This window comes from Curcuma longa, chromosome 10 (assembly GCF_044706935.1).
Source record: "Curcuma longa cultivar G26 ecotype Majalengka, Jawa Barat chromosome 10, ITB_CL_G26_1.1, whole genome shotgun sequence".
Taxonomy (NCBI): domain Eukaryota; kingdom Viridiplantae; phylum Streptophyta; class Magnoliopsida; order Zingiberales; family Zingiberaceae; genus Curcuma; species Curcuma longa.
The window spans coordinates 120,928-137,661 of NC_133870.1; the positions used below are offsets into that span (position 1 = coordinate 120,928).

Consider the following 16,734-nt stretch of genomic DNA (forward strand, 5'->3'; position numbering starts at 1 on the left):
AAGGAGGAAATAATCTGATTAACTAGGCAGCTACTGCATCATCTATTCCGCAATGGTTGATGCATGCCAAGGTCCACATGGCAAGCACTTCTTAGGGATGGAGACAACCTCATCCCGCCTCCTTACTGATAACACTCATATGTCGTACTATGGATGACAATTCAAATTGATATTGAACCCCTCTACACTAATATAATATAGAGTAATTCGAGTCATCTCTCAAAGGAATGCAGCTAACGCATGATAATCGTAAGATTAAATTATTTAGAAATGAGATATGGATTTTGATTAAATTCTAAGACTAAAAATTGAAAGACATCCTAATCTAACCTAAACTACAATTATAATGAATTAAAGGACACACGTAGAACAGTGGAACCTAAAGCATTTAACAAAACCTAATCTAATTCAAACTAATTGCATCCAAATGAAAAGTGCAAACTTAAAAGATCCAACAAATCAAGACAAGCATGAATTAAACAAGTGAAAGGCATTAACAAGAGTAAACGAAGTGTAAGGGGCATTTGAGCAAACATGTTGCATGCGTCATCCAATTCAAACCTAATGCATGGAATCCTAAATATGGAACTCAAATATATTACATTCAATCAACAACCAACAAATCAACTCAAATGAATAAACTAAGCTTGCGGATAGTGATGGCGGTTATGGGATCGACTGAAGAAGATGATGAGGTGCTCTGATCCAGATGAAGAAGAGAATCCCCTTTCTTCTCCTCACGCTTTGTTTAGGAGGAGGTGAGGGAAGGGAGGGAAGGATAAATAAAGGAAAGTAGAATTTTGACCCTTATTTGGGATGGAGTGAGTTAAGAAGGGGAACGGGAGAGAAGGGTAAACTTTACCCTTACGTGCTCATGAATCGTTAGAATTTCTTACACTCCAATTTGATATGTAAGAAAAGGGAAGGGAAACTCAAAAATATTTTATTCTAATTTTACTCATATTTTAAAATATTAATTTCTAAATTAACTCATCTATTTAGATATCTTGTCTTTACGACATCGCTCCTCACACAACGTGCGCTATCACTGTCCAGTGTTAGTCCAGTGTTTAATCACTCACACTCCTCGACGTCGGCGCCGACCCTCGCCACAAATCTATTCGAGGACAACACTAAAGAGGACATAGATAGATAACCCTAATCTTTTTTTTCTTCTCCTCCTCCAAAGACAGAGATTTATTTAAATAGCATGCGTTGTCTAGTTTAGAGCTTTTTATATCCCAACTTTTACATGCAATATTGATAGAATTTCATAATTTTCCATTCGTCTTCTACATACATTGTCTTTTTTAAAAAGTGAGGGTATTAGTGAAAAAAGAAGAGAGCTAAAAAGAACTACTGATAAAGCAAAATCACATTGGGCTTTAGTGAAAAAAATTGTGAATAGATATAATAGAATTTATAATAAATGGTGCAATGATCGATTAAGCAGATAGAGTGATAAAAATTTGATGGTGTGGGCTCATGAAGAATACAAGAATACTTTTAAATCTATTTTTCAATATGAACATGTGTAGAGGATTGTGAAAGATAGTCTAATGTACGCTCTTCAATCTTTAGATCGACGACCTGCAAAGAAAGCAAAGATATCAGAATCATCAAATGCACATACTGACTCTTCTAATCCTAACACAACTATTGATGTGGATGATAGAGAAGTCCGATCTCGTCTGATGGGATAGAAGGCAACAAAGAGAAAATACAAGAAAGAGTGGAGTTGAATTGATGAATTGAGTCAGGTTGTGCAACAGTCGGTAGCACATTTGAAAGAGTATAATAACAGTAAGAAAGTGGATCAACTTTATTCAAACACATCAACTCCTCATAATGGACATATGAGGCATGGCTGATGAATAGCTTCAGAACCATATAGCGATATGTGAGCAATTGTTGTCGAATGCTTATCAAACTTTTGTCAATGGATATTTCGCCGACCAATTGGACGAGTACCTGCGGATGGGTGAAACAATTGTTGTCGAATGCTTATCAAACTTTTGTCAATGTGTGATGCAAATATATGGAGGTGAGTACTTAAAAAAATCCAATGCAATTGACATCACTTGTTTGCTTAAAATGCATGAAGAAAGGTATGATTTCCCTAGGATGTTAGGAAGTCTTGATTGCATGCATTGGGCCTGCCAAAATTATCCGATTGTGTGGAGGGCACAGTACACACGAGGCAATCATGGCTACCCAACAATTGTGTTTGAGGCGGTCGCATTTATAGATTTGTGGATATGACATATCTTTTTTGAAGTTGCTGGGTCTCATAATGACATCAATGTGCTTAATGAATCATCTATCTTTAATGACATCTTGAAAGGGAATGCACCGGAAGTTAATTTTATTGTGAACGATACACAATATATAAAAGAGTATTACCTAACAAATAGTATATATCCGGAATGGATCATTTTTGTCAAGAGTTTTTCTTATCCCCAAGATCCGAATAGAATGAAATTTAAGGAAAGACAAGAAGCTATATACAAGAAAAGATGTCGAGCGGGCAAAGCTCGTTGAACAATTATAAGAGGTTCAGGACGACATTGGTTCATGGATAAATGTAAAAAAATCATGTATACGTGTATTATTTTACACAATATGATTGTGGAAGACGAAGGTCATGCAATATCGATTTAGGATTGCGAAGAATAAGATACTATCACAACGAATCAGGACTCAACCATTGAATTTATTGAATACATTCGAAGTAATTTTGAATTACGTGATATTCAGGTGCATTATCAATTTCGTCATGATTTGGTTGAACACATCTGGGAAATATGTCCCCATGATAAGTGAAAGATTAATTTATCATCTATAAAATATTTAGTTATTTCAATTTCAAATTTATGAAATATTTATATTTGTAAGTTGTACTATTTCTTTTAAAATGTATATATTCTATATTATACTATTTTTTAAAATAAAATATTAATATTAAAATAATTTTATTTAATATTAAATTGATAAAATGATAATGAGACTTATAAATATTTGATTGGTGAGAAATTTGATTATGAAATTTAAAAATGAGATATTTGATGAGCGAAATTTATAAATATTTGATTTGTGATATATTTTATTATGAAAAAAATATTTAAGAAATAAAATATTTAATTGATGATATAGATGAAGAAATCATAAATATTTAAAAAACTATTTAAATGATGTAGATAAAAAAAATATATAAATATTTAATATCACCGTGGACGATCGAATTGAAGAGGAGGCGGTGATCCTCTGTTTTTTATCCGTTTTATTTTCCGCTTGTCATTGATCCAATTTACGGCAACCATTTTGAATTTTTGCGAAGTAACCACACACCCGGTAAGCGTAAGCGCACTAACCACGCGATTGCTCTCTGCCTCCTTTGAGCGGGAACTGCCCCAAAATCCAAAAGGGTTTCGAGGGTGGTCGACATGGAAGACGACGATGCCGACGAGATCGAAACCCTCTCCTCGATCCTCTCCGAGCTCGAGTCCTCTCATGGCCGCCGTGACGATGAATCGCCCCTCTCCGAGCGCTCCATCCTCGGCCTCCAATCTCTCCTCGATGCCGCACCAGACAATGCCGTCGTTGTCTTCTGGGACCGCCTCGCGGCTGGCGGACTTCCGGCGTCCGCCCTCCTTCGACCCCTCTCCTCCTCCATGGAAGACTCATCCCCGCGCCTCGCACTCCTCGCTGCCCGGGCGTATCTCTCCCTCCTCCTCTCGCCCGCTTCTCCTCTCTTCTCCCTCTTCACGCCCCTCTCCTTCCTGTCGCTCCTTCGCGCAATCCGACGTTCCCTCAAGTCCCTTACGTTGTCATCTCCTGCCTCCGCTGAGCTTCCGCTGGACGCCTCGCGCGGTCCTTCCGATCGTCGGAGGAACGGTCGGAAGAGGAAACCTCCCCGTCCTGCTTGCCGCGCGTCAACGTCTCCCATGGATCAGGCCTCTGGCGTTCCTGAACTGCTTCCTCGCGTCCTTCAACTGCTCGACTCCGTGCTCTGCCGTGTTCAGCTTGATGGCACTGCTGATGCCCTAAAACCACTGGTTGAAACGTTGTCAGGAATCCTTAGTTCCTCCTCCAGCCATCACGGCCTGCAAGATCTATGTTTTCGCGTACTCTACAGTCTCGTTTCGAAGCCTGAGCATGGAGATCAGACGACTTCGGCTATTGAGGTTCTGCGAGCTCTGGCGCCGATGATCATGTCTCCTGTGAAATCACCATCACGAGCCTCTGCAATAGCTTTTATCACCAAAATGCTGGTGCCTCTGGGCTACGAGAATGATGCAGTGAGGAAAGCTCTGGTCTGCTTGCCTAGGTTCTTATCTATAAAAGCGCCAGAAAAGTCAGAACCAAGAGCTTGCGCTGTTGATTCCATCATGGAGATTGTTCAGGCAATGCGGGAAGAAGATCGAGTAGGATTTGCTGGGTTTGTGGTAAAGATGACACAAGGGAAGTCTCAGCTAAGGCTTTTGGCAGTAGACCTCATTCTAGCACTTTTGACATCGTCTCCCAATTCTTTCGTGGTAAAGGAATTGCCTCAAGATTCGAATGACAATGTATGGGGAGTGAATTGTTTGAGAGCATTAATACAGAGATGCACAGATTCAGCTACTGTAATTAGAGCTCGAGCTTTAACAAACACTGCTCAATTACTTGGCCTGTTGACTGTAGATTCAGATAGTGATTCTCATTTATGGGATTTAATAGGAATGGGAAAAGTTGGCTTTAGTGACTTATTGAGGAGTAGGTGTCAGGATGATAAGGCTGCAGTAAGGAAAGCAGCACTTCTTCTTGTCACAAAGTCGATAAAACTAATTGGGAGGCCAGTTGAAGAAGTGATCCTTAAGGCATTGAGTTCAGCTTGCTCCGACCCTTTAGTCACAATCCGGAAAGCTGCTATTATAGCTCTATCAGAGGTAAATGTCTCTCAATTTCACCTTTCTTTTTCAATATTTTGCTTCCTAATTCATTCTTAAGTTTTCATCAGTTGTTGTTGTAGGCTTGCAGGATATACCCTGATGGCTCAGTAATAACTGAATGGCTTCATTCCGTTCCTCGGTTGATTGTTGATAACGAAACAAGTATCCAAGAAGATTGCGAGAATTTATTTCAGGAATTGGTCTTGGATAGAATTTCTCTAGCTTCGAATTTGAACGTTGAAAAGGATGCTACTACTTTGGAGTCCTTATTTCCTAAAGGTTTATTTGATTTGATAAAAGGGACTTGTGACAGCGAAGTGGCCATTTGTGTGAGAAAGATATGTGCCAGCCTTGGAAAGAAGAAAAAGATCAAGGTGTCCGTTGTAAGGTCACTTCAGAATATGATTAAAATATCAGAATCCTTATGGTTGAGCACCGATAAGAGCATAGAGAAGTGGACTGCCCCTCCTGGAACATGGCAGTTGCTTTCTGTGGTGTCATTGTTCACCCCCAAGGCTGTAGAATGGGAATTTCTTCATCACCATTGGCATCTTCTTGACAAAGTTATCCAAGAAGAACATGGTAAAAACAACATTGATGATGGAGGGGAGCCAAACTCTTTCATGTGGGCAGGAGACCGTGTTCACCTATTGCAAACCATCGCTAATGTGTCCTTGGAGTTGCTTCCTGAGCCTGCTGCAGAGCTAGCTTGCAATTTGCTAGACCGTCTCAAGAACTTCAATATGAACTTAAATGAGGTAAATATTAACTAACTATAACTTTAGTTTGTAATGCTTTTCTATAGACCCCTGACCTTATAATTCTTTTGCATTTTATTCCAATATTATAAAGATGTCGATCCAACTTTTCAACTATATAAAATTTGGGCACTGTAATTTTTTTGAAAAGAAATTATATTGCATTTTGTACGGGATATATGTGGACAATTATTGGTGTTGAAATTTATTTAGATGGAAAGAACCAAAAAATAGAGCTGCAAAATAATCTTCTGTGATATTTATGTGCATACTGATAACATACTGATAAAAGTTTACAGCCTTTCATAGGGCTCAATAGAGGTATAAGATTCATGTAGTTGGCCCCCAATAATTGGGGCACTATTTGATATGATGATGGTGGTGATGACAAATAAACCTATGTGCTAAGGATGTATTTTAAACAAAATAGGTTATGCTGTGGGTTTAAGTAGAGGAAACATTCTTGGTCAACACCGTTAAAAAGGAGAAAAATACATCTTGCATCATGGTTCACTATTTGCCTTCTTTTATCAGGCCAAATTGATAATTTGAATTGAACCAAAGGGCAAAGCACATTTGGGAACATGAAGATTTCATGTGGATAAATAAGTAAATACAATGAGCCACCCAATATCCATTATCTGAAAAAAAAGACTTTTGTAAACTATTTAATTTTGATTGAGATCAAATGTTATCTTCTTTCATAGTTGAGAATGTACTCTTTCTAGCAGTTTAAAGGTTCTAGAAAAGTTGACATAGGAGGCTATGGGGGTTTGAGAACTTTTATATGGGTAAAACCTGAGATAGGAGGAAAAGCAATGTAAACCTGATTTGTAAGTATTTAATTAACCATGAAAATACAAGAACAAACAATCTCCAAAACTTTGGATCTAAAAGCAATACATGGCAATGAGTCATAAAATTCTACATGAGCAGTTCATATTTACTATGGGTAGTCTCTATATTTGGTTCTGTATTTATTTTCATCTTCCTATTATCAATTCTTGGGTGATTGGGTTTCGAAAACAGTGTGAGATTTTCAAGAAAGTGAATACATCAAGTAAGCTTGGCTTTTGTGAATGAATGGGATTGTAAGATAGAGCGAAGGGAAGAAGATTTGATTTAGATGACACATTAGACTCATTCGAAACTCCAAATTTCCCAAAAGCCTCAGTGAGTTTCTAATTTCTATCGGACTACATTTATTTAAAGTTCCATAACTTTTACAATCCTCTGCCACAAGCCCCTTGTATGAAAAAGAAAAAAGATTACTTTCCATCAATTTATGAAGCAAGGATCCTTTCAACTTTGGGAGATTTGGTCGATGGAATTTCCCTCCGTAAATGCTCAATTAGTTTTGAATTGTGTCCTTCCATGTCTTCTGTTATATTTTGAAATGTTGTACGATGCAGCCTTGAAATTTTTAATATATATTCATCATAAAATATTTCCTTTTTCAACTTTAACAGTCTTCCTTATTCTTCTCCTTAGGCAATCAATGTGAAAATGACAATTATGATTTTGGAAAAAATCCCTATTCTGACTAAATTTATTAAAAGATAATGTACAGTCCAATCCTAAATTTGCAATTCCACTGATCCAAAGGAACTCCGCTTTAGTTCTTTTCTAATTCCTTGTGTAGGCTTGGTAGTTTTTTTGACTTCCATCAATAGTTGTTCATAATTTCAAGGGGAATGGTTCATCTGCTTCATCTATCAATATTTAACCGAGTGCATATTTGTAGCTTATCTTGGCATGCATTACGTTTGTTTGATTTAGGTGAATACTTAGAGAGATTCATCTGTATTCTAAATGGTTAAACGGAGATGATAAATGTGTTTCCCTCGACTTGTAATTGGCTGGAAATTGCAAAACTTGTTTGGTTCACAATTATTTTCTTCAGTTTTTTATTTCTATGAAATGGAGAATGTGAGAAATAAAAATTAATTTATTTTTCAAGAATTTGAAAACGTTGGTTTATTAAATTGAATTATTCATAGAGATAGATATAGTGAGGTTTATTTAGTTGAATAAATAAAATAAAATAAAGTAAAATATATAGTATAATAATGATAGTATTGTATTATATGTTATATGATGCTATTACATTGAATAATCCTGATCATATTGTTATGTTATTATTGATCTTTTATATTAAAATAATAACAACAGAAATAATAAAATATTAGTTAGTAATGTAATAGTGAACAAAAATAGTAATAATCATAGTAAACAATAATAACTATTATAAAGAATAATAAATAATAGTTAATTATAATAATAAATTCATTATATAACTATGCCATTGTTACTGAGATTCTCTGAAATTAAAGATGAGATTTTTTCTTTATTTTTCAAGTTTCACTTTTTCATCTTCTCATGTTTTAGAATTTTATTTCAAAGAAATCATCTTACCAATTATGTTTTTGGAAACTAGGTGAAAATGGTCCAACCAAATGGGATTTTTGTCAACAACTTTTTAGTTAATAGTTTTCACTGATTGTTTCTCGTATCCTGGTTGTAGCACGAATAGTATTTACAACATAATCCACTGATGGATTTGTCGAAATATCCTTTTATCTTATCATTTATGGTGAATCGATATATGCTTACTGGACAATCATTACCCACATCTAACTTGGCTTCTTCATTAGACTTCAGGAATTATCCAATTTTAAAGCAGTTATATATATATGTGTGTGTGTGTGTATTTCTATGTTTTGTTAGTTACTTTGAAATTTAATGTTTTTTCAATTTCTTCAATATGTTGTGTGTGTGTGTTATGGAAAAGATGTTTTGTTAGTTACTTTAAAATTTAAATTAAAGTTCCAATGCACATTATGTGTGTGTGTGTTTCTATGTTTTGTTAGTTACTTTAAAATTTAAATTATCTTTCAAGTTCTTCAATATGTTGTGAATCACATAAACCAATGCACATTATTTGTGTGTGTGTGTGTGCGTGTGATGGATCACATAAACCAATGCGTGTGTTTTGTTAGTTACTTAGTTACTTTAAAATTTAAATTATCTTTCAAGTTCTTCAATATGTTGCCTTATGGAAAAATTTCACCAGATGGATCACATAAACCAATGCACATTATTTTATAATATCCTATGTTAGTTAATTTTATTAAAAGTTCACTTGCTTATATATATGTTGCCATCAATATTTCCATGCATCCAGTTCAGCTAAAAGCTTTGCTATATTTATTTTCTATGACCTGTAGTGGTTAACAAGCAGATGGAAGGTATGGAGCTATGAGTGAGTGATATTGCAGATTTTACATTGTTCTTCACATTCTAGAATCTGTAATTCAAAGGATGTTTGCAGTTTCCAGCATTTAGTAGATTGCGAACTATTTCCTTTTGTTATGCTTGTAGGTTGATGCTCATGTAAAAGCTTTGAAAACTCTATGCAAGAGAAAGGCTGCAAGAGCTGAAGAGGGTGACACCCTTGTATTGAAATGGGTGCAGCAGTTGCTTTCGAAGGCTCTAGAGATTCTTGACAATTATTTATCTGATGTGCAAGAATCTTCCAAGAACAGTTTCCACACACCACAGAATAGAAGAAAAGGAGCAAGAGATTCTTCAATCTCAAAGTTGACGTTGAAAGCAGTGACTGCTGCTTTTACTATTGGATCATCAATTATAGTCTGCCCTTCTGCTAATATTCAGGGCATTGTACCTGTATTACACACTATTATAACATCTGAAAATTCTGAAACAAAGTCCAGGAAGCTTGTTGGGTCAACAGTTTCATTTAAAGAGTTGGCTCCTCCTTTGTACATTCATTCATGGGTGACAATGGGAAAAATGTGCCTTGTTGATGATAAACTAGCAAAGCGTTATATTCCACTATTTGTGCAGGTGAAAATTATTCCTATCACTCAACTATATTTCTTGATTTTGATCTTTTAGTTATTATAGATCTATTGTCTTCGTACTATAGGAGTTGGAGAGAAGTGACGATGCTGCTCTCCGCAACAACATTATGGTGGCAATGACAGATTTTTGTGTCCGATACACTGCTTTAGTGGACTGGTATTCATCTGTCTTTGAATTCTAGTTTCCTTTACTTTTCTATCCTTTTCAAGAATATTTTTGTTTATGCTTTAGTATCTATTGCTACTTTAAAAAAGTTATTGAAAATAAACATTAGTGGTTTTAGGGAAACAATTCAATGATTTCTCATATCCCTTGACAGAGCTTTAAGTGCGTTAAAAGTTAAAAAGCTCAGAATTCTTTCATATTCTTATCATATTCTCTATCTATGTGGTAAACATACAAAAACATGTCTCTAGATTTTCATGTTGTTACTCTTTATGCATGTTCTTCTTTGTAGTTTTAGGAGAACATCCAACATTGCATCTCAAAAGGTTAAACATGCTCAACATATTTGATTTACAACAGATGCCTATGATTGTTAGCGCTGATTTCAATTTTCTTCTGCCTCTGTAACAGTTACATACACAAGATCACTATGTCATTGCGTGATTCCTGTGAAGTTGTGAGAAGGCAGACATTCATCTTACTTTCACAATTATTACAGGTCTGGTTTCTTAGATTTCTCAAACCTGCGAATAGATTATTCAGAGAATTCTACTTCGTGATCCTGACTCCTTGACTTTTCTTTTTCCAGAGAGATTATGTAAAATGGAGAGGTGTCCTTTTCCTTCGATTCTTGTTGTCTCTGGTTGACGAGTCCGCAAAGATAAGACATCTGGCTGATTTCCTCTTTGGAAACATCCTAAAGGGTCTGGTCTCCTATCGGTGTTCATATCTTGATTTCTTTACGATCTAAGTAACATATTTTCTTACATTTGCACGACAGCTAAGGCACCACTTCTTGCATACAACAGTTTTATTGAGGCGATCTTTTTCCTAAATGACTGCAGCATCCATCCACTCAACAATGAGTCTCAAGGCGGCTTGAATAATAGATCTCAACTTTTTTCTATCAGGCAAGTTCAGTGCAAATTATAATCCTCAAATCGAGATTGCATAAAGCATTGACTATTCAGCACACACACACACACATATTTTGCAATTACAGAGGCAGTGATGAGAAATCAAGGTCACAAAGGATGCATATATATGTTTCTTTGTTAAGACAGATGGCGCCAGAGCACCTCTTGGCTACGTCAGCAAAGCTTTGTGCCGAGATATTGGCGGCTGCTTCTGATGGCTTGCTTAATATTGATGATGTTGCTGGACTATCTGTACTCCGGGTACGTTATTAGCCACATGATTAAAAAGTTTACGAGTCAGAAGTAAGAATATCACATGCCTGTTTCAGTATTATATAATGTTATCTTTTGTTTTTAAGGTTTCCTAGTGCAATAGGGTTATCTGAACTGAGGAATAGGTGGCTACTTCTATACTTCCTGTCACACCTCAATACAACCTTATATTTTTAATGTTTCCCAATGCGATAGGATTATATCATGTTACTTTTCAGATCGTAATCATTGAATTAGATCTAGTTAATGGAAGATGAGATAAATTTCTCAACTAACAATTAATTAGAAATTTAAATTTACCATAATTTTCAATCTCCATAATTACGTATTCTTTAGGCTTATTAAATTCCGTATTCATGAATTTTGACTATTAGTCATCAATGAGATTGAGTTGATACTTGTTTGTGCCCATAAGAACAACGTTGGCCATTATTTTTCTGATTTGCAGGATGCTTTAGAAATTCTTGCTTGCAAAGAGATGAGAATCCAACCTATTCGTGGTTCCGATTCAGCTGAAATGGATGATGAAGGAAGTGAGGGTGGTGGAAATATCAACGCCGCCAGAGGTAGGGTGGTCACTCAAGTAGCCAAGAAAAACCTGATCCAGATAGCTATCCCCATCTTCATCGAACTGAAACAACTACTTGAGTCCAAGAATAGTCCTCTTACAGGCTGCCTTATGGAATGCCTCCGCGTCCTCCTCAAGGATTACAAGAGCGAGATCGACGAGATCTTGGTTGCTGATAAGCAACTTCAGAAGGAGCTGCTCTATGACATCCAGAAATACGAGGCTGCCAAGGCCAAATCCACTGTCGCCGAGGCCATTGCCAACGTGCAAAGATCAGAAAGTTATCGTTCACCACAACCGAACGGACAGAACTCCACTGGCATATACACCAGAGTTGCAGAAAAGCTTGGAACACAAGGGAAGATTGCTTCAGCAGTAGCAGATGCAGCTGCCAAAGCTAAGGTGATATCGATGCTCAAGGAGGCAAACCGGAAGTCACCCACTCCACTGCGTGCGATGAGTGTGCCAAAGCTGAAGGATTCCCTAGGAAGCGCTGGTGTGCCGAGCAGTCGGAGGCCGCAGAATGTACTGGAATCGTTAAGACGAAGACAGTCTTTCGAATCTGATGAAGGGGAATGATCTTTAGTTTTATCCTGCCTGGCATTTACTCCATATTTGAGCTCGAGCCTGATTTCTTCAGTCACACTGCAACAAAAGTTGCTCAATTTGTTCCATTTGGGAAGTTTCAGTCATCTCTGTGGCTTCATTTGAAGTCATCTTCCCAAAGTCATTGTGCTCATAATGATGCTGTCACCGAGGCAGTTAAGATTTGTAAAATTGACTTCAGTCAATTGTGCACTAGAAAATGCTTTTTATCTATCTTGTCAACATTTCTCCCCTATTTTACGTTGCAAATTAATTTAAGATTTAGTCTCCAGTTAAAATTTGTTTATTTTTACATCTTAATTTTTGGTTTCCATTTTAAAAATCAATTGAAAATCTAAATCTGGGTGTTAAACTAGAAGAACTGGAAAAAAAAAACAAGACTAACACGATCAGTTGGAAAATCAATATTTAACTGTCAAATTTGGATAACCTGAAAGAACGGAGATTAGCAAAAAAAAAAAAAAAGTTTAAAATCTAAATGCCTAAGTTAAATTTGGTAATTGCAAAACGGTTGAAAATCTCTAAATTTGATATCAAATTTAATAGCTAAAATAGTTTACATTTGATTGTGAATTCAATCAAATTTAATAAATAATACTTATAAAAATGAAACCAATTTAATCTCAATAATATTCTCGATGTGAACATAATTAAACTATAAACTAGGCCCATTTGTTTTAAAAAAACATTTGTGATTTGCCTGATGAAAAATTGCTATCAATAGAATTTTTTATTTAATGAAAAATATGGATGTTAAAATCTCACAACGCTAATGAACAAATTATATAAAGGTTCGCCACAGGAAACCAAAATCTCCTATTGTTAAGCAAAACATCAATTATTTTTAATGAGTCTCACATTTGTGCACTAGCCTACATAAAGATACACGGCATCATCGCAATTGATCTTACATGCACAACTGTATCTGATTCATGGGTGTTAATGCTAACAAATTTGCAATCATCAATTATGCACCTCTTGTCCAAACACTCATGATCCATCAAACACATTAATTCGACCAAGTGGCTCGAGCCACTTCTTCGGCTCACCGTCGCGGCCAACTTGGCTCAATGTACTAACATTTACTTGGTCCAAGCAAATAATTTGAGCCAACGTGCCAACATGATCAAGTCAACTCAATTCAACCAAGCGAATCAAAAATCTGCCTAATTAACTTGATTAAATCAGGTCGAATAGTTAGAAGCATCGACCTGCACTAGCATGATGCTCAATCCCAACCGTGCTTAACAACTCAAGGTGAACTGACTAGATCAAACAAACTAGAATTGATTGGTTTGGATTGTGTAGCATATTGATAGGTATTTTACTAAACACCATGACTCATACAAGTTCAATGTGGGCATTTCATTTGAAGTCGTTAATAATCATATGACAAAAGGGAGCAAATTAGGACCTAAATAATCAAACGGGCTAAGAATAAAATGAAACAAGCCTAGAATAGTTATCCAAAATTAACAGTTCAAGTAGAAAAGAAACACAGTACCAGTCCATATTGTCTATTGAATGAATAAGATTGATGAAGCATTGAAAGCATGTAATATAGTTTGCTGCAACGGCTGGTTGATCAGGAATCTCCATGCCGGATAAAGATCTCATTGATGAGCTCTGGCACGATCACTCTTCCATTGCATCAACCTCAGTTGTTAAAGCCTTGGACTTCAGTGGGGTTATCTTGGTGGTTAGTACCTCTGCAACCGTCCAGACAAAATGGTGAGGAACAAACATGATGACATACAGATTCGTGAAAGAAGAATTTGTTTCCTGATTCTAAACACCTACCAGTATGCCCTTTGACGAAGCTATAGCCTCTCGAACTGACATAGGTCCTAGGATTTGGCAGTAAGTGATTACGCAAGTACTCAGTATGTCCCTGATAAATTAAGAAACATCAGGAGTTGCATCAGTGAAGAAGAGTTAATGGTGAGGATGCATGGGTTTCGTAGAAGTTTTACAGCACAAGGAGAGTGAAATTTGATGAGAAGCTCAATAATATAGTGGCATACTTTGGTGATAACACAAACGTCGACGTTGCTTCCACTGCCTAGATCGTTGAATATCCCAGAGCATATGGCCTCAGAAACAAGCTTTATTCCTTCGTCTCTCTGTGCAAACCAAACCACTCCAATTATCCTTGGTTATGTGATGTTTGAGTAGTAAATGGATCACTATGTACACATCACAGAGCAATCTAATCTAATATTATTTACTCACAGTAAGACCTTCTTTGAAATTGGATTCAAAGACGGCCATTGCAGCAAGAGAACCGGAACCCATTGTAGCAAATGGAAGAGTGTCAGTTGAGCCATGAGGATATACCTAAATGATAATTATGACATAAGAAATTGCAACAGATATCTATGGAACAGAATCAATATTGGTTTGCACTTACTGTATGCAGATGTGGTCCTGTAACATCAACTCCTCCAAGAACTAATGCAGCGCTGACATGTCCTTGGTAACTGTTGAAGAAGTGAATCACACAAAAGTTGAATTTAGTCATTACTAGGTAAAGCCTCTGAACCTATTTAGCATCCCATCCAGATGTTGTACCTAAAAAGATGCGATTTTAGGAGTGTGAGTGCAGTAATGACCCTTGATTCTCTACCAGTGGCATAGCGGTGGAGCTGCAGTTGAGAGCTGACCATATCTAGAATTGCAGACAGGTGAAATTCAACATATATGAAGTCACAGTGGTCAAAAACTTAACAACTAGAAGATTGGACAAAATGCAATAGAAGATACTACAACGTTGCTGCCTGCAACAGTGGAATGGACTGAAAGATCTACCTGTCACAGCCTCTGTGTCAGCAGCAGTTCCAGCTCCACAGCAGTAAATATTTGGTGCCATGTAGTGGATCTTTTCACAATTTTTATCAGCAACTATAGGGCCTTCAGTTGCCCTTGTATCTGCTCCGAGAATTACACCATCCTGAAATTATTGCAAAGAAATCAAAGTGAGATATGCCTCTATTGTAATCAACCACACTTAAATCCAATATATCAAATTGAGCTTCATATTGCAAATTATTCTTGTGAAATTTCTAATTGTGAATCATACCATAACGTGAATCATAAAGTACAAACAAAAACTATAAAATGTTTTTAAAAAATCTAGTTTATTCACAATAAAAATTTAATATCAAAAAATAAGTAAAACAATATAATATCACTTCAAAAGCATAATAGCATATTCATAACAAGAATATAAAACTTTATATCTAACATTAATGACAATATTATAAATTATATTGTTAATTCCATTGAAAATTGAAATGAAATGAGGAAAGAGAAACTTAGTCATCAAATGCATTTAATATAGAAATTTCATTATCTTCAAATAGAAGATGACTTTGATATAACATGTCTTCTAAGTCATCATTGATTTCTCCCTCATCATGACTTGTTCTTCTTCGTCATTCTTAGGTGTTGAGTCTATCTTTGTTATTGTTGGCTCAATGTGTCCATGTGACAACTGACAATTTTCTTCATCTATGTCATCATTGATTTTAAGATTTCACCCACTTTGACCTTTATACTTCTATTATATAACATAAAATTCATTTTTTCTTTCTTATTTTATAATGGATTTGATTTCATTTTGAATATATTGGATTTACCAAATTTCTTAATGGGTTTGATTTGCTTTTAAATGGCTAGATTTATCTTTCATGGATTTTATTTGTTATTTTTTAGAATCATAAAAAATAAGATTTGCATTGCATTGTGTTGAATTGAACCAAATATCACCAAAACATCACAGTTCTTTACATTTCTAGTTCATACATAAAAGTTGTATCATTTTACATGGACTAAGAAGACTGATAATTTCCTAACATATTGCTAAAGGTAGGAATGAAAGGAACGAGTGAGTTAGACATGCTTAACTTCAAAAGAGGGGGGACGAGAACGTCGCCGGAACAGATGAAACTCTAAAAGAAGAGGAACATGTAAGTAATTACAGTATGAAATTTTATAAATTTTGGAAGAAAACTGAATTACTTATATATCTTTGAAGCTGGGTCTGAAAAACCAAATTTTTCAGTCATCAGTCGACTGATGCAGAGATCAGTCGACTGATGTCACTGTCTGTCACTGTTTTGACCCCTTTCTTGATAATTGGACATCCTTTGCCCTCTATTATTTGATGCATGCTCTAGGAGCATAGTTATGATCTATAGGAATGTTCATAATATTTGATGTAAAACCTTAAAACTATGGTGGTTTGGTACTTATGATAACTATGGATGTTAGAAGTTTAAACTACTTGTTTTAAGAATGATGTTATATCATGTTAAGTGTTTGTGGTTGATGCTTTTGAGTTGTTGTGCATTCATACTCATGTTATTTTTTTTTATCATGCATTAAGGGGGAGTATTTAGATTGAAAATAAATTTTTGACACACTTGCATGAATTTAGGGGGTGTATTTAGAGTGAATTTTTGAAACACTTGAATGAATTCAGGGGGAGTGTTTTAGGTTATAATAAGCTTCCAAGATAGAAACTATTAGCAAATTTCAAGAATTAAGGAGTCATGACTCTTGTAGGATATTACACATTCTAGGCTCCTTAATTGGTGAAAAGATCTATTTATACAAAATGTTGATACTTT

General features: G+C 35.8%; 2 protein-coding genes across 2 annotated transcripts; one reads left to right on the plus strand and one right to left on the minus strand.

Moving 5' to 3' along the window:
• Positions 1 to 3,443: 3,443 nt before the first annotated feature.
• Positions 3,444 to 12,231, plus strand: LOC141836699 (condensin-2 complex subunit CAP-D3). Its single transcript, XM_074724210.1, has 9 exons — positions 3,444 to 4,928; positions 5,012 to 5,689; positions 9,071 to 9,556; positions 9,639 to 9,730; positions 10,151 to 10,238; positions 10,329 to 10,443; positions 10,521 to 10,650; positions 10,743 to 10,917; positions 11,378 to 12,231. Exons 1-9 carry the CDS (start codon positions 3,444 to 3,446, stop codon positions 12,074 to 12,076), a joined length of 3,948 nt encoding a protein of 1,315 aa, XP_074580311.1. The 3' UTR covers positions 12,077 to 12,231.
• Positions 12,232 to 13,565: 1,334 nt separating this feature from the next.
• On the minus strand, positions 13,566 to 15,059 carry LOC141836139 (proteasome subunit beta type-7-B-like; the record flags this gene model as incomplete). Its single annotated transcript, XM_074723559.1, is given in 7 exon segments — positions 13,566 to 13,812; positions 13,904 to 13,994; positions 14,128 to 14,226; positions 14,336 to 14,440; positions 14,514 to 14,583; positions 14,675 to 14,771; positions 14,912 to 15,059. Coding segments are annotated over 7 exon segments (684 nt in total), but the record flags the coding sequence as incomplete, so codon positions are not given.
• Positions 15,060 to 16,734: the final 1,675 nt, after the last annotated feature.